Source organism: Vigna unguiculata, chromosome 10, assembly GCF_004118075.2.
Source record: "Vigna unguiculata cultivar IT97K-499-35 chromosome 10, ASM411807v1, whole genome shotgun sequence".
In the NCBI taxonomy this organism is placed as follows: Eukaryota; Viridiplantae; Streptophyta; class Magnoliopsida; order Fabales; family Fabaceae; genus Vigna; species Vigna unguiculata.
The window spans coordinates 30,565,308-30,587,649 of record NC_040288.1 but is presented as its reverse complement, the minus strand read 5'-3'; the positions used below and the strand labels follow the sequence as shown (position 1 = coordinate 30,587,649).

At 28.3% G+C, this 22,342-nt stretch overlaps 2 protein-coding genes across 7 annotated transcripts; one reads left to right on the top strand and one right to left on the bottom strand.

The window, feature by feature from the left end:
* Positions 1 to 6,423: 6,423 nt before the first annotated feature.
* On the bottom strand, positions 6,424 to 12,081 carry LOC114166057 (Golgi SNAP receptor complex member 1-2-like). 6 transcript variants are annotated; one of them, XR_003599842.1, is made up of 6 exons: positions 11,444 to 11,749; positions 11,255 to 11,350; positions 10,780 to 10,976; positions 7,173 to 7,283; positions 6,858 to 6,917; positions 6,424 to 6,757 (listed from the first exon to the last, which is right to left on the bottom strand). XR_003599842.1 is itself a non-coding variant. In XM_028050712.1 (3 exons), exons 1-3 carry the CDS (start codon positions 11,891 to 11,893, stop codon positions 7,215 to 7,217), a joined length of 399 nt encoding a protein of 132 aa, XP_027906513.1. In that variant the 5' UTR covers positions 11,894 to 12,079; the 3' UTR covers positions 7,171 to 7,214. The 6 variants fall into 6 exon arrangements, 2 of the variants coding, with proteins under 2 accessions (XP_027906513.1, XP_027906512.1); XR_003599843.1 differs by having other exon boundaries at positions 11,475 to 11,749; XR_003599841.1 differs by having other exon boundaries at positions 11,255 to 11,746.
* Positions 12,082 to 19,275: 7,194 nt separating this feature from the next.
* LOC114165992 (gibberellin-regulated protein 12-like) lies at positions 19,276 to 19,884 on the top strand. Its single transcript, XM_028050640.1, has 3 exons — positions 19,276 to 19,341; positions 19,503 to 19,533; positions 19,703 to 19,884. The coding sequence occupies exons 1-3, from the start codon at positions 19,276 to 19,278 to the stop codon at positions 19,882 to 19,884; spliced, it is 279 nt and encodes a 92-aa protein (XP_027906441.1).
* Positions 19,885 to 22,342: the final 2,458 nt, after the last annotated feature.

Here is a 22,342-nt window from a genome sequence, read left to right as displayed (position 1 = left end):
TTATTAAACTAAAATTTTACTATCAAGTTAGACAAAAAACAATAATCTTTTTTGCTTAAAAAATGAAAGAGAATAAATGAAAAATTAAAACAAGACAATGGAAGAGAAAATAAAAATATTTTAATAACTATTTTATTTTTTATTATATTTGATTTTATATTTGATTATTTATTATATATTATAAAAAAATAAAAAAAATACATAATTAATTTTTTTTAATTCACAATATATGTTACATTTAATTTAAAAAATTTCAGAAACCATGACTATCATGCCCCTTCTATAATTCGATCCTAGATGTATCCTTTTGATATTGAAACATGTTTCTTTGCTATAATTTTCTTTTTGTAATTTAATACACGAATATTTGTTATCCCTTGAGTGCAAAAAGATTAGACCATCAAAATTCCATTAAAGGGGGGTCTGTTTACTATAAAGGTTATGTTTGAGCCTAAAAACATTTTGGTTTGACAAGCAACCTATATGAATATATTACTTTAAAACATCAATACATTATATAATTAAAAATCAACCTATTTAAATCTATTATTAAAGTTTTTAAATGAATATTAGAATTAAAAGTGAAAATACATTTAAATAATGAAAATGTTTAACAATTCCATATTTAGGTGTAAAATTCCAACTAAAATCAATTCCATATCTAAGACTTGTTATGAATGAGTATCAATTCTCAATTAAACAACATGCTAAGTATGACATCCAATTTTAACATTTTAAAACTAATAAAATAAGATGTTTCATTACAATATTCAAAATAGGTAATTCAGTATACAAAGTATATCAATACAGTCTTACAAAAGATAGCACTATAAAAATGTATCATTTATACAAACCAACTAAAAACCAACAAAACTCTATACACCAACTAACCACATTCTACAACTCTTTGAAACCTTCCACTATCATAACTTATGGCTCCTCATCCTTCATGTGTCTCTAAACCCGCAACTTCATCTGCTTCTACCAAATAGGTGATTATAGCAAAAGAAGAGACGAGCAACAAAAAAAGACACAAAACACACAAAGGGTAAGCTAATGTACAAAAGAATTATTCACACATATATTTAAATCATGTAAAAAACCTACAACATGGTATAAAACATATCCATGTCTATAATCAACCAAGGAGTTAACACTAAACTTAATTATTTGGATTCATACCTTTGATATAGGGTACACAAGAGGTGTGCACCTGTGATGGTTGCTAAACTCTACAGAGTCTAACCACAAGGGGTCATCACCCACCACACACAAGGTTAATCTCGTTCATGCTTAGGGCCCAATATGTCTCAAGACTAAGATATCTTGTTACTCTCACCACATAACTCATTCTACTCTACTTGAATATGAATGATTATTAGAGTTCATAATACCTCTTTCCCAATCATTCTCCCATATCAAGGCATACACTAACATGACCACTATAGTTATCACTACCAGGAAACTCTCCTTGAAATTCCTTAAACATCATATTTTCACATGCTCACAGAACATTTCATACCAATTATCATCTGTCACAACTGGAATCGCGACGGGAAGACGAACCGAAATATAAAACGGGTTTAAAAAGAGATTGGAGTCGCCACCATAGTTATTTTTGGAAAACTATGGAAAACCATAAAAAGAAGACAAGTCTGCGAAAAACCAGATTTTAGATCTGGGAGTCGGTTACGCGTAGGGAAGGTGTTAGCACCCTACAGCGCCCGCCCAAAGGCGGTACCCTTAATTAAAAATGCAAAGTCAATGTGGTTTTCTAAATGTTATTTTTTCCCAAAAATAATAAGACAAAAAATGCTGAAAAGAAACAAAAATATTTTTTAAATTTTTTGGGCCCGACAAAGATTGACCTTGGTCCTACGTATTCTCATTAAAAAATGAGAAATCAGGGTTACGTAGTTCTTTAAAAGATATATGGAAAACAAAGAAAATGATTTGTTTTTTTAGAGGTGAACCTGACAAGGACTGACCTTGCTCCTACGTATCTCAAAATAGAGAATCAAGGATCACGTAGTTCTTAAAAAAAAAATTGTTGGAAAATGTTGATATTTTGTATTTTTTTAAATTTTATATTTTTTTGTATTTTTGAATTATCTAAAAATGTGTCACACGACGGGAACAGTCGGACAGACACTAAAAAAGAAAGAAAATATTTTTGATATTTTGAAAATGAGTGTCACGCGGTGCGAGCGACCGGACAGACACAATAAAGTTAAAGAGAATTTTTAGATTTCCTATTTTTGTAATTTTGATAATTTTCAAATATATTTTTTTTTTAGAAAAATAATAAATAAATAAATAAAAGGATGAAATTATTTAAGAAGAAAAAAAGTGGAAAATAAAATATGGGTACATGAATGATTAGTGGGGGTGCACACAGAAAACACAACAACAAGCCCAAAAACAATAGACAAAGATATGGGGGTGCATGAGTATCACATGTGGGAGGTGTACGAAGTAACATGTGGGGTGCGTGCAGGAAATAAAGGGGTGTTATTATGTGTAGGTTCAAGATAAAGGTGATAATGGAGGGATTGAGAGCAGGTGAATTTGTTGAGTGAATCCAGAGGAATAATGGGTTATGGTGTTTTAGTTGGAATCAAGAGGGTGAAGGTGTTGTTTTTCATCTTGCCGAGAACAGAATAAGAAATAGCCCCCTTGAGTGAAGAAGGTGAATCCATGAATGAAGGGACTCTGATGATATTTGTTGTGCCTCTGCTCAGTTCCTTTCCCACCTCGAAACGTGGGATAAGGCTGAAAGCATGTTGCTTCATGCTCCTTCCTTCGTCAGCCATCATGACCATGGCCAGCTAGTCATCAGAGACCTTACGTTAACCTCTTGGTCTTCTCTCTTTTTTTTTTTCATTTCATTTTTTTCTTAAATATTAAAAAGTAAAAAAGGAAAATAAAGAAAATTGTAAATAAAATAAAAATAAATAAAATAAGATTAAAACAAAAAATAAAAAATAAAATAAAATAAAAATAGAATAATAAAAAAAATTAAAAAAAAAGTAAAATAAGATGAAAAAAAAATATTATAACCCGGATAAAATTGGGTGTTGACATCATCTTATATACCCTCAATAACATTTTCACTTAAATTATAATAATAAAAGCAATAAAGCATGCTTAGCATTAATCATAGAACATTCAAAAATGCCAAACATGAGAAAGAGGGAAAACAAGGCAAATGGCGCTACACATATAGTACATCAAAACGGTGAAAATCATTTTTATAACCACAAACTTCAAAACAAAGATCCCACCAGTCAAAGTGAAGAATCATGTGTTTCAGATCAGCTATCAAAATTTCAACTCGATCAAACAATTAACAAAGCGAGAATCTTCATTTTACCTGGAGGACGAAGACTAGAAAAACAAGGTCATGCCGAGCGTTGAAAAAGTAGCATCTGATGCCTAGCCCCTAGAACCCACTGACTTCTAGTGCCAAGCGACACCAAGTTAGTGGCCTAGCACCCGACGACATTGTAACCATGCCTAGCGGTGTATCAGAAACAACAATCTGGGGGAAAATTGATCATGTGTAATTGACTAATTGGACACCTTTCCTTTTAGTGTTTTTTATTCCAAATGGTTTTAGAGAGTTCAAAAATACCCAATCACTCAAAACAAATATCCAAACTTTTCCCCAAATCAATACCAAACACAAATCAAATATCAAACAGTTCAACATACAACTCATCAATTCAACAGAAACCTAGCTTCCTTAATCTGACAAAGTGGCTTCACAAGCCCAAACAACTATAAGAACACCAAAATATTTCTAACTTCACATGATGCTCTAGATACACATAGAAACATCATAGGAAAGAACAATTAGGACATACAGTTATGATTATGATCATTGATCATCAAAGACTCATATAGAAGATGAAAACCTCACATGCAAGAAGAAAAGCCTCACATGTAACAAAAACAAAAGAATACCAAGAAAAGTGGCTAAAAGTTAACTTAAGCGAACGAAGTAACTGATCGGTCCAAATTGAAGAGCTCATCGTGAGGATCACTATTATGATCTCAGGAGGTTTTCGATCAGGCAAACAAAGGAGGATAACCTTTATAGTATGTTTGGATTAGGCAATTCAAGAGGGTGATTCATTTATTTGGAGAATTTGAAATTCTTTGTAATGAAATGCTTTGTTTGGATAGAGAAATTAAAAAACATTTAAAATGCATGCATTTTTTTGAAGTATTTCAATTAGGTAAATTAGAATGAATTCAAATACCCTTAAAAAAGATAGAATTTGAAATTCTTCACTCTCAACCTCACACACTGGACTCAACCCCAAACGGACCCAGCAAACCCACAACCATGACAGGCTGGGCTGGCCAGACATTCCAAACGTATCAAATCGATCGGGGTGACCTGGTGACACATACGGGTTAGGCGGGCTTGACAACTCAAACAAGTCAGCGAGTCTAATGGCCCAAGCAGGATGGGCGATCCTGGCAACCCACATGGGTTTGGCGAGCCTAACAACCTAGATGTGTCAAGTAGGCCCAACGACCCGACCAAACAGTTGACCCGACAAGCCTAACTGACCCGATGACCTAGTCCGGCCTGACTGACCCGACAACCTAGATGTGCCCAACCGGTCCGATGAACAGGGCGATACTGACTGGCCCAACAACCTTGCTAGGTCGGGTCGACCCAATGACACAGACTTACCCGGTGTGCCCGATGACACAAACAAGCCTGACAATCCAGATGGCTCGGGCGAGCCCGATGATCTAGTGGGTCCAAGCCGGGCCGATGACTTAGACGGGTTGGGTCGACGAACTTGACGGGCATGACAAGCCCGTATGGGCTGTCGGGCTGATCAGGCTTGTCTAGATCGTTAAGCTAACCCAACCTAGCCTGTTTGGATTTCTCGGCCCGATTGAGTCGTCTGGTCGTCCTGACCCATCTAGGTCGTCGAGCCCGTTTCCAAATTTTTCATGTACTCAAAACATAATTAAGCCTAAAATAAATATTTTTAAAATGAAATTTTATCTTACAAGAAATTCAATATTTTATCCAAACAAGAAATTGAAATGTAAGGTATTTTAATTTCTTTATCCAAACAAGTAATTTAGAAAATGAAGGGAAATTAATTGCAAGAAATTCAAATACAATACATTTCAATATTGTTGAAATGCTTTATCCAAACACAGGGTTAAGGAGAAGTCAAAAAACTCTAGAAAAGTGATTTATAGAGACATGGTGTGTTTTAAGATAATAAAACTCATTTATAACAATTCTATCTATACTAAAACATTTTAATATTAAAATAATCGAGTCTCACTCTTTTTAAAACACTATTTTCTAAGATTTTACACTAATAATATTTTCTTAATACATTCTTGATTTGAAATACCTTATTACAAGTGGATTATGTTATTTTAAAATTTTTGTCTACATTATTAATATTCATTCATCTATCAAATTACTTATATTTTAAATTTTAAATTAAAGTTAGAGTTGGGTATAAAAGCAATAATAATGAAAATATTTATATTTTTTGTAGTTAAAAGTTATAACTTTTTTAGATATAATAATTAACTTTAAATTATATATATATATATATATATATATATATATATATGAATACAAACAATAATAAATGATAAAAAATTATATAAATAAAAAGAAAAATAAGAAAATTTATATTTTATTCATGTTAAATGTTTTATACCATAAATTTTATGTCAAAGAGTCAAAAATAATGTATTCTGTAATTAATATAATTTAGGAGGAATTATTGCCTTTCAAAATAAAATATTTATTGTGCTGTCTAAGATTTTGTTATGAACGAGTATCACTGCCCAATAAAAAACATGTTAAGAAGAATTTCTTAATATACATACTTGATTTAGAATAATTTATTATAATTGGATATTGAAATGTGTTTTTTTTCTCTAATCTCTATTTTATTATTTTATAATTTAATACACGAATATTTATTATCTTTTGAGAACGCAATTAGATCATCAAAATCTCATTAAAGATGAAACTTTTTATTATAAAGGAACTTTTTATTATAAAGGTTAAGTTTGAGTAAAAAACGTATTAGGTTTGACTAACAACTTATTTGAATATATTATTTTTAAAACGTCAATAAATTATATAATTAAAATTAGCCTATTTAAATCTATTATTAAAATTTGAAATAAATCTTAGAATTAAAAGTGAAAAAAAATTTAAATAATAAAAACGTTTGGCAATTACATATCTAGGTGTAACAATTTCAACTAAAATCAATCTCAAACTTACCAACAATTCTATATCTCAAACTTATTACCTCTTTAAGCCAATATCACATAATAAATTGTAGTGAACACGAAAGTAAAATTGCACAATTACAAAAAAATAAAAACTAAAAGTTTACATTTACTAAAAATAAATCAACGAACAAAAAATATCTGAAATACTTAAATAATACTATTATAACACATAATAGTGCAACAATTTGACCTTTCCTATTTGTGAGGAGTTTTTCCCTCTTTTATAGGGAAGTTAATTGAAAAAACAAACAAAATCTACATTTCCCTCTTAAGAAGAACATTTGATTAACAATTAAGAAATAAATGCACACTATAGCAGTAAAGCAATAAATAAGTTTATTTTATCAAAGAGAATGATCCCATTTTGTTCTGAGATCACAAGATCAAGTGATTTTGCAGCCTTTTCTTGAAGGTGATGAGAGATCCACTTTATGAACCAGAAGATTACATCCACCTTATAAAAAAAAGAAAAAAAAACATAATTTATTAATAACAATAGCACAAAAGTGGAAAAAGCACTTCCATAAAATAATTTTAATCAACCATTTGCATACATTTTGAAATGATTACACCCCTTCTTCCTTTCTGAATTCTCATCTCCACATTTTTTTAACCTGCAATATTGTTAAGAAAATATGTGTTTATTAGCCTATAAAATATTGAACATATCTGGAATATTCAATTTTTGAAGAAGTTACTCTAAAACCTACATTATTTGATAGTTTTTTAATTAGATTTTTCAGCTTATATTTATTTTTTAATTGAATCCTTCTCTAGTAATATTTCTACAGAAAATTTATAATGAAAAAAAAAATGAAAGCTTCATTATTATAAGCATTATAGAAGATTAAGAAATTAAAGTGATATACCAAATGCTCTTCTGCAGATTGAGAGAAGGACAACAATAATGGCTAAACCAGCAAGCACTCCCACCATAATGGCAACTGATTTTCCCACTTGGTCATCCTCATTAGAAGATTCTACACAAAAACATAAAGTTGCACCAAAACAATAATCAAAATCATTGGTAACTATGCATGAAGATTTTTCAAAATTATCACATCCTTTTTTTTCATTTATAAGAAAAAAATCACATTTTTCCTTAAATATTTTTCTTAAATTTCTTTCTTTCTAAAATACTCTAAAGTTACACTATTACACTATTTATTTTTTCATTTTACAAGAAAAACATTTTAAGAAAAGAATTAAGATATTAGTTAAATTTAATTCATTTGAATATATTTTCTTTAACATACGTGAATTCAATGTTTTTTTCTTCTTATGTATGAGAAGGGAGGTGTGTACTCCCTCTATTCAGTCTATGTGTGTTTATATATTTTTTTTTTATAATTTTTCAAATTCACTTTCATTTATATTTGCAAAGTAATAGTATAGTTTTATTTCAATATCATCCCAATTAAATTGCTTTAGAAGTTGATACCCTTGAAGGCATATTGATGATTAATACATGGTGCTGGTTTTAACACGAATACATCCACATTTTGATCATATCCATGACCAAGTCTTGAAAGGCCAAGAGGTTTCTTCAATTGAGAACTTAGTTACTCGAGTGTTTTGAGCTCCTCCACCAAAATCTCATAGCATATCAGATGATCCAAATGAGACTTATTTCAGGATATCCATTCATGGAGGATGAGGCAGGAAGAGACCTGGTTGTCCTCAATGCAAATATTGAAAAATAACTGACACACCCAAGAAACTTGTTATTCTCTTTATGGATTCCTTGGAAAATCTGTAAATCCCAACAGAATTAAAATGTAATTCTCCAAATTAACCAATAAAGAGCATAAGCGGCCAACAGTCTCAAGGATCAACATATACTACTGCTCATGACTCAACTTGCATCTACCAATCTGGAAATAATTAAATTCCATTGGCAACTGATTTAGATGTCGCTGACCACATTATTGAAAATAGTTCTTTATTCTCTTTTATTGTTGTACTGAAGTTTCTTCGTTTCATTATTCTTGATTCTAGTTGATGATTCTAAGATTGAAGCCAAGGGATTTGCTACAGATGCTACGTCAGATGTCTCGGCAACCCCCCATCCCAGCTATCCCAAAGGACAGCTTCTTCACAGAATCTCCATTTCAGAATTCAATATATTTGTTCCAAGTTTGGAGCATTTGACTTATACGCTCTACTAGAGAAAGACTATTGGAATTAGTAATTCAATGCAAAAATAAATTTTCTATAAAATTTTCAGATTCATCTGCATAGCTAGTTTTGTACCTAGAACATACAATACGTGTAACCAGAGTCATCACTAATCCAGTAAACACAATTGCAATCACTTCGAAAGTGTTTATAAATACTAGATCAGCTGAGCAACACAAGCTATTCTTAAAATTCACTCTTAGAAACCCTATATCTTAGATGATCTCTTTAGATATAATTTTGATTTGTTTCCTTATTTAATAATGTCAACACTTAAAGTATAGATTGCAAGGTAAATAAAAGTAATTGTTCTATCTCACAAGGAAACTTCAAAGAAACTTGTATGAGTGGTTTCACACCAATAAACACCTCTATTGACGCTAATCCAAAGCTTGGAAGAACAAGGAGCTTTGGACACTTCTAAATGCCAAAGATTAGTAGGAAGTGATTACTTGTCACATAAAGATATTCACGACCATTATCACTTTACAAAGTTCGAATAGAAACACCAAATTGAGTTTTAATTTCATTATAAAAGGATTGAAATACATAAAATAACTCAAAATGATTTTTCATTAAAACAACTAAGTACATCTGAAATAATCATCAATAAAGGTAAAAAAATATTGAAAACCTAAATTAGACTCAAGACGACTAGGTTCCCAAATGTCAAAGTGAACTAAGGCAAAAGGGGACGAAGCACGTTGTGAGACACTACGAAGAAAGGAACTACAACTATGTTTCCCTAATTGACATGACTCAAACACCAAATTAGGTAACTTGGACAAGCTGGGCACAAGCTGCTGAAATTTGGCCAGGCTAGAATGACCTAACCGAGTATGAAAGAGAGATGGAGGCTCTATAACTGTGCAACATGGTACCAGAGTCATTAGTTATAGTTTATTCTAACAAAAATTGTTGTTTCTTTGGTCTATTGTTCCACCCGTTTCGGGTGTGGTCGCCAATCGAAACTGAAAACCCAGGCGGCGACAATAGCGGCTCGGTAGCAGTTGTTGTGGCAGGGCAACAAAAAATTTGCCAAAGAACCTGAGGCTCACCATATTGAATATAATTAACAACTAGGTATAGGATTAATCTCCCTTATGTAGAAAATATGCATAGGGTACTGTATTTATAATAAATAAAATATGGGCTAAGCCCAAAATACAAATAATGATAGACAAAGATAATAACAGAGAAATAGGAGATAACAGATAAAAGATAAGATATCTAACAATACTCTTTACTGATGTGATTGTTGTCGCAATCTTTATAAGTGCAAAACTTTGAAGTAAAATTTGGAGAAATAACAAAGTGGTGAAGTTTGTGAAGTTCAATTTGTTTCCTTCAAAGTAAAAAAACAAAAATATCGTCGAGTTCTTCTATAATTTGGTGAGTGAAGGTTGTAAGGATGGAATAGGTGAAGGTTGGGGAGGAGAAGGTATTTCAGAAGCAATTGAAACAGATCAATATGCTCTAGATACCATATTGAAGCAAAAACATGAGATAAAAGAACTAGTAGTATATTTATATGTGTAAAATGACTAACCTGATTTAGGTTCTGTTTACAACGACAGATTTATACACAGAAGCACACCCAACAAACTAAAACAATTATAACTAACTAAGTGATGGCTGTCAACAACTTCAGTACAGCTCATGACACGCCAACAGCAAAAGTAAAAATATAATGAGAAAATAAAACCCTAAATGAACTATACACTCACAAAATGAATGTGTGGCTGCACAAGAAAAGACAAAATACTAGAAGAGTTTGTTTTAGCACCAATCATGAAAAAGATGACAAATAATTGTTTAAGGTGGTTTGGACACATACAAAGAATGACCAGTGAAGGTAGATTGCAAGGAAATTTTAGTCTTGTGAAGAGGACGAGAAGGGAGACCAGAAGGACTGATGGAGGAAATTCTGAAGAGGGATCTCAGGGTAAATAACTTCTTTAACAATTTCAAACCATAAATCCAACTATGTATGACCAAATAACTAATAAGAGAATATACTTCTTTTTCTTTCTAAACCTGAACCAAGCATTGCAAGTAAGATGGAAATTTGAACCAATTCTTAGAATCTACAAGTTTAGCATGTCAATTTCAATGCAATGTCCATCCATCTACCAAATGATACGATCCTATCCTCCATCTATGTAATGCTTGCATGTAGAATGAACTACACATACTTCTGTAACAATTTATAATGGCAGACATTCATTCTTTTTGAACTGATACAAAGTTGAAGCTTTAAACTAGATTATGCAAAATAGAAATGCGTTGTAATCACACCTGGGTAAAATCATGAAGAATGTCTCTGTGCCTAGCCAACTTTTGAGTTACAGAAGTAGCCGGTCCGGCAGATGCAGCACATCTACTCATTGAATCATTAATGTCCAACAGTTTCTCCAGCAAAGACTGGATTTCCATTTCCATGGACTTCCAAGACCTACTGGACCCAAGAGGTGGTGAACCACCATCCACATGACCTAATAACAAGAGGTATATTCTCATAATTTATAAACATAGAGAACATACACTGCCAGACTTCATGAATTCAATTCAATTATAAAGTGCATCAAGACTATTAATCAGGAAACAACAACAATTTCTCCATCATCCCCAATTTTGAAACCCTAGCTTCCTGTCAATCATAAGCACTTTGGGGCAATAAAGACTCCAGCACACAAAGAAAAACAAATACCATAATCAAGGCTTTAAATTGTATTTGTGATTTTAAACAAACACGAAATGCAGCTGCAGAGACCTCCAAAACCGCCATACAGAGACACAAATGCAGCTGACCGTAAGTCGCATCCATGAAATTCATGCTAGAAGTAAATTTTAACACTAGCCATTACACCTGAATATCAACGAGTTAATTATCGGTAAACAACATTTATCATTTGGCTAGCATTTTGCTGTTAAAAAAAAATTGATGATCAAATAACCGTACTTAAATAATAATTAACCAATCTAAGACGTACGAGAACTTCATATGCACGAGAAACATTTCCATTTCAACCGCGCAATACCTACATAAAAAACTATACAACGAACAGAAACTAACAATTACTTGCAACTACCAAATCAGAAATCAAAAGCATTGACACCAGAACTTCTCGATCCAATTACATCTTGTGTGAGACTATCCATCAAGTATATTTACGATAATTCAAATTCAGAAACCGTAGAAACGCGAATGAGAATCTTGAATATGTGTTGATTCAGTTTAAGATATCAATGAATGATAGAAAGGTAAATGGAATGAACCTGTTTGCGTGAAGCGACCGCCTAGTTTGGCATAGGAAGAGAGTTTGACGTCGAGATCGCCCTCGATCTTGCGCGCTTCCTTACGTAGTTCCTCCCAACCCGATTCCTGCAACTCCAGATTCGGATCCCTCATTCGGATCTTTCTCGGGGAGCAGATTTTCGTTATTTCGGTTCAGAGATTCAGTTAATGGAGTTCGCAACCGTGAGAGAAGAAGAACAAAGGGGAGAAGAGAAGAACGAAGAAGAGAGCGGAGTAGGTAGGATCGTCTGCAGGTAGTGCACCGTAGGAACAACTGCAGCCGAGTCTAACATCATTTCTAATTTTGAAGGTATAATTAATTTCATAATTTTATATTTATGTTTTTTTGTGCGGCGTAAGTTTTAGAATCATATTGTTTTTCGATTTATTTGTATTTCCTTCTGTTTAATTTATTTAGTTTTTTCAATTTATTTTATTAAATATTTTTCATGCAAATTAATATATAAACTAAAACCATACAATCAAAATAATAAAAGAATTAAATTCATGAAAATAAAAATAAGAGTAACGAAATCAATCCTGATTGAAAGAAACATAATTAAAAAGTGTGTACTTTAATATATGAACTCAATTTTTTTATATAAACATTTATTTAATTTATGCATCAGTTATATCTGCCTGCATGGTTATGTGCATCATTTAGGTCTATTTAGTTGTTGAAATTTTAAATGTAAATTTATTTTATGATATGATAAATTAAATAATTTGGTTTGAGATTTTATCTTATCAAATTCTCTAGCATCTCAAACAAACATAATAGCATAGGATGAGTATGTTGTCTAGCTTTTAAGTTTGATACTTTTAAGGTTTATTGAATTTTATAGTTAAAGAGCATTCTTTTATCTTCTGATCAAGGTCTAAAAAAAGTATAATGATAAACTTTTTCAGAATCATTATTCATTCATTTTGTTACGTTATTTGACATTTGGGAGAATTTTTTCAGATGCATGTTACACATCCATTATTTTTGTTGTTGTTTTCTCGTCACTTGGACTTTGAGTCCAGCATAACAAGCCTGAATAAAAATATAAAAAGATATGCACTTCCGGATGGATTAATCTAGTATGCATTACTAAACTTGGAAGTGTATACTAGATTACCCGAGCATATATGTAAATTTAGAAATCGAATTGGTCAATTTGGTATCCATTCCGATATGTGAATTTACATACCAAACTGAATAATCCGGTATATACTCCCATATCCAGGAGTGTATTTCGGATTAACCAATCCAAAAATAGTTTTGTGAAGATAAAACTAGTATAGGTGAGAAAGATGATGGAGATAACAGCTTTTAAGATCAATTGGGACATCATGTAAAAAAGAGGGAAGAAATTTAGGATTTTTAATATATTTTTATTCATAATATTTTATGGGGTGATGGAAGAAAAAAGGGGGTGCAGAAAGAAATGCATTTGGGGAAATATAAAGGTTTTAGTTTTCTGGCACCTCCATGTATTATGAGAAATGTCAAATAGCAGATTTGGTAAGAAGACTTCATATTGAATGATCCAATAAATTTTCAGGTTAAATAATTATAAATTTTCTAAGATAACAATATAGATTAGTTAATCTGGAAACTAAAAGTTTTGATGTTAAATTTCAAATTATATAATTTAAAATTATTTTATGCATTATGTAAACTACGAATATATTTTTAATTATACAATTTATAAATATATTTGAAATTATATAATCTGAATTATTAAACTTACAAAAATAATTCTAAATTATACAATATATATATATATATATATATATATATATATATATATATATATATATATATGTGTGTGTGTTAAGGAAAGTTTGTTCTGCAAAATTTATATGTTCTGAAAAATTGTTTAAAACAAGCAATTCAGAAAATAACTTTTACAAAGAGTAACGTGTTCTTTTAAAATTTTGGGGTGCAACTAGAAATTATGGATGTGCATAGAGAAAAAACGCAAAGCTTATTAGTCAATGTTTTCTAAATCAAATTAGAGTATTCTCTTACCCCTCTCTTTTTGCATAAAAGTTTCTCGAAAACAAACATATTTAAGAGGGAGAAAATCATCTTAATTTAACTTGAGGTAGTTTGAAATTTTGTTGGATTAAGTTATTCAACTAATAATAAAAAATAGTTGTAGTTGAGTTACTTTCACTCGATACAATAATGTACAACAAGATTATATTGAATTTGCTATTAGGAATATTTTTTATGCACTAATAGGGTTTATTTAAATTCTTATATTTTAGTCATTTAATTGAAAGAAAATTGTTTAGGTGGGGAATGATTTTTTACTTGGTTAGTCGGTTGTGAAAATGTAGTTTAGTGTTGAACAACTTTTAATATTATCAAGCGTGATTATTGTAATCCTAATCCAGTTTAGTCAAAGCATGTTCTTTTAATATTGTATTATAAATGAAAAATGAAATGTCTTAAATAGAATTAAATCAAGTTTTGATTTTATGAAAATGAAAAAAAAAATATACTCCTTCATACTCACATATATCATTTAAGCAAATTGTAATTCTCTATTTTATTATTAATATTTATTTTTAAACCTTAAATTTATTAATTATGATATTGTTGAGATCTAACAAGCCTAACCCTTTTATAAGACTTTTATTGTATTATTATTAGTTCATCTCATAACAAGGTAGGTTAGAATTATTAGATATATCAAACAAGTTCTCACATCAATGTTTTAATATCAAATATTTCATTAAAATAATATTCATAGATCAATTAAAGATGGTTGGAAGAGAAAAATATATTTAAAATATCCTTCTCGATTTTTAAACAATGTGACAATATTGACTAAGAACAACTATGAAATATAAGTATATATTTTATATTGTCTAATCCAAAAACTTTTAACAGGAACTATTATATTGGAGTCCCAATTTGTCCTCTTAGAATACCTTATTTTAAGGTGGTGACTGCACTTACAAATAAAGGTAAGCGTCCCTAAACACATTCAAGATCTGCCTCTTTTGTTCATTAGCATAAGTCTTTGGTCAATTATTTATATTATCTAAAGATAAGTCAGAAAACTTCTCTGGGTATCACTTTTTTAAGGAATTAGATTCTCTTCTGTTCAGTTTTCAACTGCACAAGTCTTCACCCTACAAAATATTATTTTTATGTATTAAATTATGCAATTAAAAAGTAAATTTACAAATTTTAAGCAGTGAGACATGCATGTTTCTTTACACTTTTAATAAGGCAACCCTTACTTTTCTTATTCTATTCAAAAAGAACATTTTTACCACAACTTAAATAAAAAAAGAAATTATGGCACTAAAATTGTTTATAAACAAAAGTAAATTATGTTAGAATTAATTGACGAATTAATTTTATTAGTGACTCATTTAAAATATTATAATGGACCCGATTATGATTTAATAAAATTTAAAGACTTATTAGTTATTATTACGGAAGGTGATAATAAAATAAAATAAAAATAAAATAGAATAAAAACCAACTTGATGGATGTTGATTTATAAAAAAAGGATTGGGGTTCTGTCTCTGGCCATAAAGTATCATGAACATATGAGAAGAGAAGAGAAAGGCAAAGAAGCAGATTGGGAAACGGTGGTTGAAGAGCACACAAAATTACAAATTGAAGAATACATATTCACATTCACAAGATCTCTCATGGATCAAGGTTAGTGCTCTATAATGTTTTATCGTGTGAAAATCCTAAATTCTAAAGACCCTTAATTGTTTTACAAATTATTTAATTATAAAAATTATTTTTATTCTTCCTGTTATTGTCCAAACATTGTGAAAATATCTCACTAAAAGAAAGCTCTTAAATAATATCAATTTTAGTGATCAAAAGTATGTTTATAGACCAATTTTCTAAGTAGAGACTAATTTTTAAGTAGTCAAAATCTTGATAGCTAATGTTATTGATCAATTTAGAGACAAATTGATAATATAAACTATTTTAGTTATCAATTTAGAGATCAATTATAATTTTTGAAATTATTTTAGTTACTAATCATTTTTAGTTTATAAATTAATATCTAAATTAGTCATCATAGTAATTAATTAATTTGTCACTGAAATTGGTCATCAAAGATTTTCGTATGTAATGAAAAATTCATATTGAACCCTTATTGTGTTAAGTAGGTTGTGAAAAAACTTACTAAAAGACTACTAGACTCCAAGTTAAGAATTGGCATCACCTTTATATAATTTATATGTTATATTAACTTCTAAAATTCTATTTTTGATATTTTTATTTAGAAATTTTTAAGAATGAAGTACTTAAATTAAATTTAAATCTAAAAAAATTAAAATTATTTAAGTATTTAAAATTTGATTTTATATATTTAAATATTTTATTCAGGTTTAAGAAATAAAGATGTTTTTAAAAAAGATTAATTTTACTTAACTTAAACTTTACTTTGTGTTATAATTCATTTGAACTACTTTTTTTTTATTAAAACTACTTAGCACACCATCACAAAAGAACACTAGTAATTCTTGCAATCTAAATGCCTTATAAAAGATGGAGATGCAATTTGAAAAAAAATAAATAAATCAAATATATCCATGAAGTAAGATTTTGATGAGAAATTTGAATCTCTAACTCATTCTTAATAGTAAACTCAAGTAACAACTTATATGATACCCTGGATTCTTCGAGTCATAATAAATAGGAGTTATACTACATCATATCCTTCATTGGAGCATTCTTTCACTTATGTCTCAATAAGTTATATGTTAAAGAAAACCATTTGTGTCTAGTAACAATTGAACAAAAAGTTGAGTACAATTAATCATCTATGATATCCTTTTATATCCAAATTGGATGTTAGTGACAGTTCACGATGCTCATGTTTATGTTTTAGTGCCCAAATAAGTATTGGTGTCCGATGCTGAGGTTTAAATAGTGGAATTGGCATTAAACATATTTGTTGGATGGTAAAGGCATTTTTTCCAGATAACTTTAATGCACAAATGTATTAAGTAGTGTTTAATTTTTGTTATTTAATCAAATGTAACAATGGTGTACTATTTATTATTTATAATGTTGTACATGTCACCACCATCATAAGTAGGTTGTACTTCTTAAGAAACAACTTATTATTGATGATGGTGACATGACAAAAGTTAAAAATAATTTCATAACTCAACTTATGACCATATTATCAAGGTTGAGGCAAAAATCTTTGTTGGTACATTTGGTCAACAAAAATTTAGAATGCACAATTTTGTTGTTCCAAATTTCCTTACTAGATTGGAGATCGTTGGAAAACTTTCATGTTCAACATTGGTGTCATACGACTATGGACAAAGTAAGTCATGTTTTTATGTAATTATGTTTAATCTATTTATTTCATTCACTCAAGTACCTAGTAACTAGGCATATTGAGTATGGAGCAAAGGAAAGTTGATGTATATGGATTTGTTGAGTCTTAATCCATTTAAGTTTGGGATCATCAAGGTAGATACTTTAAAATGCTTACGGATATAAATAAATGATTCAAAAATACACATATGAGTTAGTTGCCCATGATTTGTTATTTTTTAATAATCATACTTATATCACTAATTTGTTTATCATATTCTAATGCATATATCTTATAACCAATTAATTGTTCCTATATCCAATGACTACATTATTTTTGTGGTTTTGTTCATTGCCAAAAATGAAAATAAAAACTTATTTATGATTTCTTAATAATTTAAAATTGGGTTAAATATGTTTTTGATCCCTCAAGTTTTAGCAAAATTTGAAATTAGTCCCTCATCAAAACTTTTGACCAATTTAGTCCTTCATCTTTCAAAAGGCATGAATCTAGTCCTTTTAACCAAATTTTGTTAAGTTTATCTGACGTTTCAAGCGCATTTCATGATCATATTTAAATTATTTACACTGTTTGACACATTTTTGCTTCAATGTTAACTTAAATACTATCATGAAATGTGCTTGAAACGTCAAATAAACTTAACAAAATTTGGTTAAAAGGACTAAATTCACGCATTTTGAAAGATGAAGGACTAAATTGGTATAAAGTTTTGATGAGGGACTAATTCCAAAATTCACTGAAATTTGAGGGACCAAAAACATATTTAGCCCTTTAAAATTTTATTTATGTTTCTCATTTCGCTAAAAAAAGGTAAATAATTTATTTCTTTCTTAATTAATTTCCTACATATTGATACTTCATATGTTATAATTCATTTAACATGTATTTACTTATAAATGTAACACATATAAAATTATTAATTCAACATAATAATACTCTTTAATTATTCATCACATTTTAATTTTAGAGAACATAAAATAAAAATTAATTTTAATTTGTTAAAAAAGTATAAATGATATTAAAATGTTATTATATAATGGCTTAGTTAGTAATTTCATCTCTATACTTAGACTTTTGATGTGTTTTGATCTTTATATTTATTTTTGACTCAATTGAGTTATTATTTTTGTAAAAAGTTTCAATGTGACCTTTCATGTTTAATTGACGTTAACATGGTTCGGACTGTCACATGTCAAAATTTATGTCTACCACATGTCAAAATTTTAGTCATCTTCTACCTCGGAACCCTTCTGATTTTGATATGTGACACTTTCAAAGAGGGTTAATGCTAATTTAATGAAATGAGCTACATTGAGTTTTTCTTACAAAAATAAGGACTTCATTGAGTTATTTTTTTCAACAAATAGAGACTCAATTGAGTAAAACTTTATATATATATATATATATATAAGAACAAAAATGAATCAAAAATCTAAAAATAAAGATCAAATAACTAATTAAGCCTTATATAATTATAAAAACAAAATATTGGACTCGTTTCTGATTTTGCACTTAGGTATTTACACTTGCCAATCATGCACTTAAAGGTGAACATGGATTGGATATGTAGATATACAATCTAGATCCAATTTGAATCCAAATATATAGATCAAATTTTGATCCAGGTCCACTTTTTTGTGAAAAAAAAAATTGGATATTTTAAAATTTAGATCCAAATATTAGGAGATATCCAGATCCAAATATTTGGATCAACTAAAAATATAGATCCATTTCTAGATCCATTTTTAATGAAACTTAACTTTTTATAAATTTAATTTTAATTTTAAATCTATATTTTAAAAATAAAATAATTATTTCATCCAATACATAAATATTTTTTAAACAAGTAAAATAATAAAAATATAATAATATTATAAATTTAATAGTATTAAAGCTTAAACATAGTATATTATTTAAATTCTTAACATTAAAAAATAAAATCATATAAATGCCCATGCCAAAACTAAACACTCATAAACATGTACTTATGTGTATACATACACTCATAACTCTCAAATAGAAAGAAATCATAATTCATAAATCAAATTGAATTACTCAATGATTTTTTTCATCTATATATAAATCCTTCACTTCCTCAACTTTTTTACACATTCAATCTTTGCTCCATTCCAAAAACAAGAAACATTATAGAGAAAGTAATAGTCATGACTAAGTTTGTGTGTGCATTTCTTCTCATCTTTCTCACGGCTTTTGTAACTCAACTTGTTTATGTGTGTCTCTTCTCTCCTACAATTTTTTTCCTTACATCTTTATTATTTACATTTCTTCTTATTTATTTAGATTCATTTGAAAAATCTTAAGACGTTAAGTATATCACAGTTTCAATTGCATTCTTCAATTCTAATTCTTTTTTTCTTTTACATATTTTTAGGGTGGTGGTGAAGGATCTCTTACAGTTCAAGGTATTAATTTTAGTTCAATCTTTCAAAAATATCAAGCTTAATTAAATTTTAAGTTTTTTTATAAATTTTGAATAATTTTAATTGTGTTTGTTAAACATTTGTATTCAATGTATATTTTTAATATTAATTTCATGTATATTGTCGTAATTTGTTACATGTATTATTTCAGAGTGTCCTGGAGCATGTGACTATCGTTGTTCAAAGGATCATGCAAGGAAAGCATGTTTGTTCTACTGCAACTTGTGTTGTGAAAAATGTTTGTGTGTTCCATCAGAAACATTTGGAAACAAGGAAGAATGTCCATGTTATAACAACCGAAAAACCAAAGAAGGAAAAACTAAATATCCCTGATTTAGCTTCAATTTTTTTTCGTATCACCTTTAATTTTATTCTTTAATTTTCTTGCCATCTATGGTATTATACCTCAATGATTAAATAAATGTTTGTGTTTCTTTTACTTTTCATACATCTCTTCTTTTTAATATACTACAATCTTTTATATTTATATTAGTTTGTACATGTCATTTACTTTACATAAATTGTGTAAATGTTGCTAAATTTAATTATGTATTTAAAATTATGTGTAATATGTATTTTTATATGATATATTTTCAAATAATGAAACTAAATTAATTAATTAATATGTTATGTAATTCATGTAAAATTTAAACGCCAATGTTAACATAATAATTGATTGATAATGGAAAATTATTTAATACTTTTTTCCTTTTTAATATTTAGATTTTTAAAGTTCAGTCAAATATCGATTTTTTTTCAACCATAGTTACTCTTCATTTAATTTTTAATATGTACACTTACTATTGTATGAAAATAAAAAAGAGTGAAAGTATAGATTTTTATTAAGTAATGTTCTTTAAATGGTGTATTTAATTTTGAGGAAATATAAATATAAATTTCATTAAATTAAATAGATTTTAAAATACATATTAATTATTTTACTTATTTTTAATATTTTTATATATTATTTTTTTCACATAAAACTATCTTCATTTTAAGTGTTCAATGGTGTAAACTCCTACTATATATCTTTTGATGGATCTTCACAAATAATTATGAGAAACAAAAATAATATACTTAAAATTTATATATACTTCAAACTTTCCTACAACTTTCAGTTATTCATTTTTCAATGAAAATAAGCATATTATCATAAAAAAATTCATTTTTTATTTTGTTTCACAATATACATTTGTTTTTTAAAAATTATGATTAAGACTAAAAAATATTTTATCATATTTGATCACAATTAAAAACTGGTTTTGGAAAAGACATAATGCATTACTTTTTCTTTATATTCATAAAAATAAGGTTTAATTATGCCTTTGGTCTCCATTTCTGTAACAAAATTTCAATTTGGTCCCTCTATTTTTTTTGTCTCAATTTGGTTCCTTCCGTTAGTGGTACAGTAACACGATTAAAGGGAGTGCCATGTGCCAAATCTTGGATTTTATGACTTTTTTTTATTTTTTTTATTTTTGATTTTTGAATTTTTTTTTTAAAAAATTGTCACGTGTCAAGTTGTCATCGTGCCACGTGGTAGTGACAGAGTGATGTGACAGTGACAATGACACCTGTCACTTATATTATATGTTAGGTTTCATTTTCACGTTCTCAATTCGGTCCTTTTATTTTAATTTTTGTCTCAATTTAGTTCCAATTTTTGTAAAAATTGACAAATTTTTTCCTTCTCCAAATTGAAATCAAATTTAATTTCTATATAAATGTACACAAATATTTCTATCAAAATTGATATTTTAAGTAAATATTTTTAACAAAATTAAGTTTATTTAATTAATAATTTACATTGAACTTTATCTAAAATTGTTTTAAAGTTGTTAATAGAAAATAATGTTAATAGAAAAAAATCATAAATTATATTGAGATTTTATTACATCATACTTTAATATTTTTTATTTGAATTTATATTTCAAATAATTGTATATTTTTAAAATGTGTAAAGTTCAATAATTTGTACACAAATGTTTGAATTGGTGTAAAAATAACAATTATAAAAATTTCAAAAATAATTTTAACTAGTTCATGTAACAATAAAAACATATAAATTTAAAATCTGAAAACAATTTTAAGTAAAGTTGAATGTGCAACATAAATTTAAATAAACTTAGTTATGTTAAAAATATATAATAAAAATATCAATTTGAATAAAAATATCAAATGTAATAAAAATATTCGTATAATATTTATATAAAAATTAATTTTTGTTTCAATTTGAAGAGGGGTGAAATTCATTATTTTTACAAAAATATGGACTAAATTGAAACAAAAATTAGAATACAGGGACTAACTTGAGAATGAGAAAATGACACTTGGCATAATATTAACATGTGGCATTATAACTGTCAAATCATTATGTCATTGCCACATGGCACGACAACAACTTAACACGTGACAAATTTTTTATTTTTTAAAAAAAAATCAAAAAAATAAATAATAAATAAATAAAAATTCAAAAAATTCAGGAACTGACATGTGGTGCCCCATTTAATGTTGTTATTGTACCACTAACGGAAAGGACTAAATTAAGATTTAATTTCCCAAAACAAGGACAAAATTGAGATAAAAAAAAATAGAAGGACCAAATTAAGATTTTGCTACAAAAATAGAGACCAAATGCATAATTAAACCTAAAAATAATATACTTAAGACTTATCAGATAAAAAATAATGTTAATTATTAAACTAAGATTTTACTATCAAGTTAGACAAAAAACAATCATCTTTTTTGCTTAAAAAATGAAAGAGAATAAATGAAAAATTAAAACAAGACA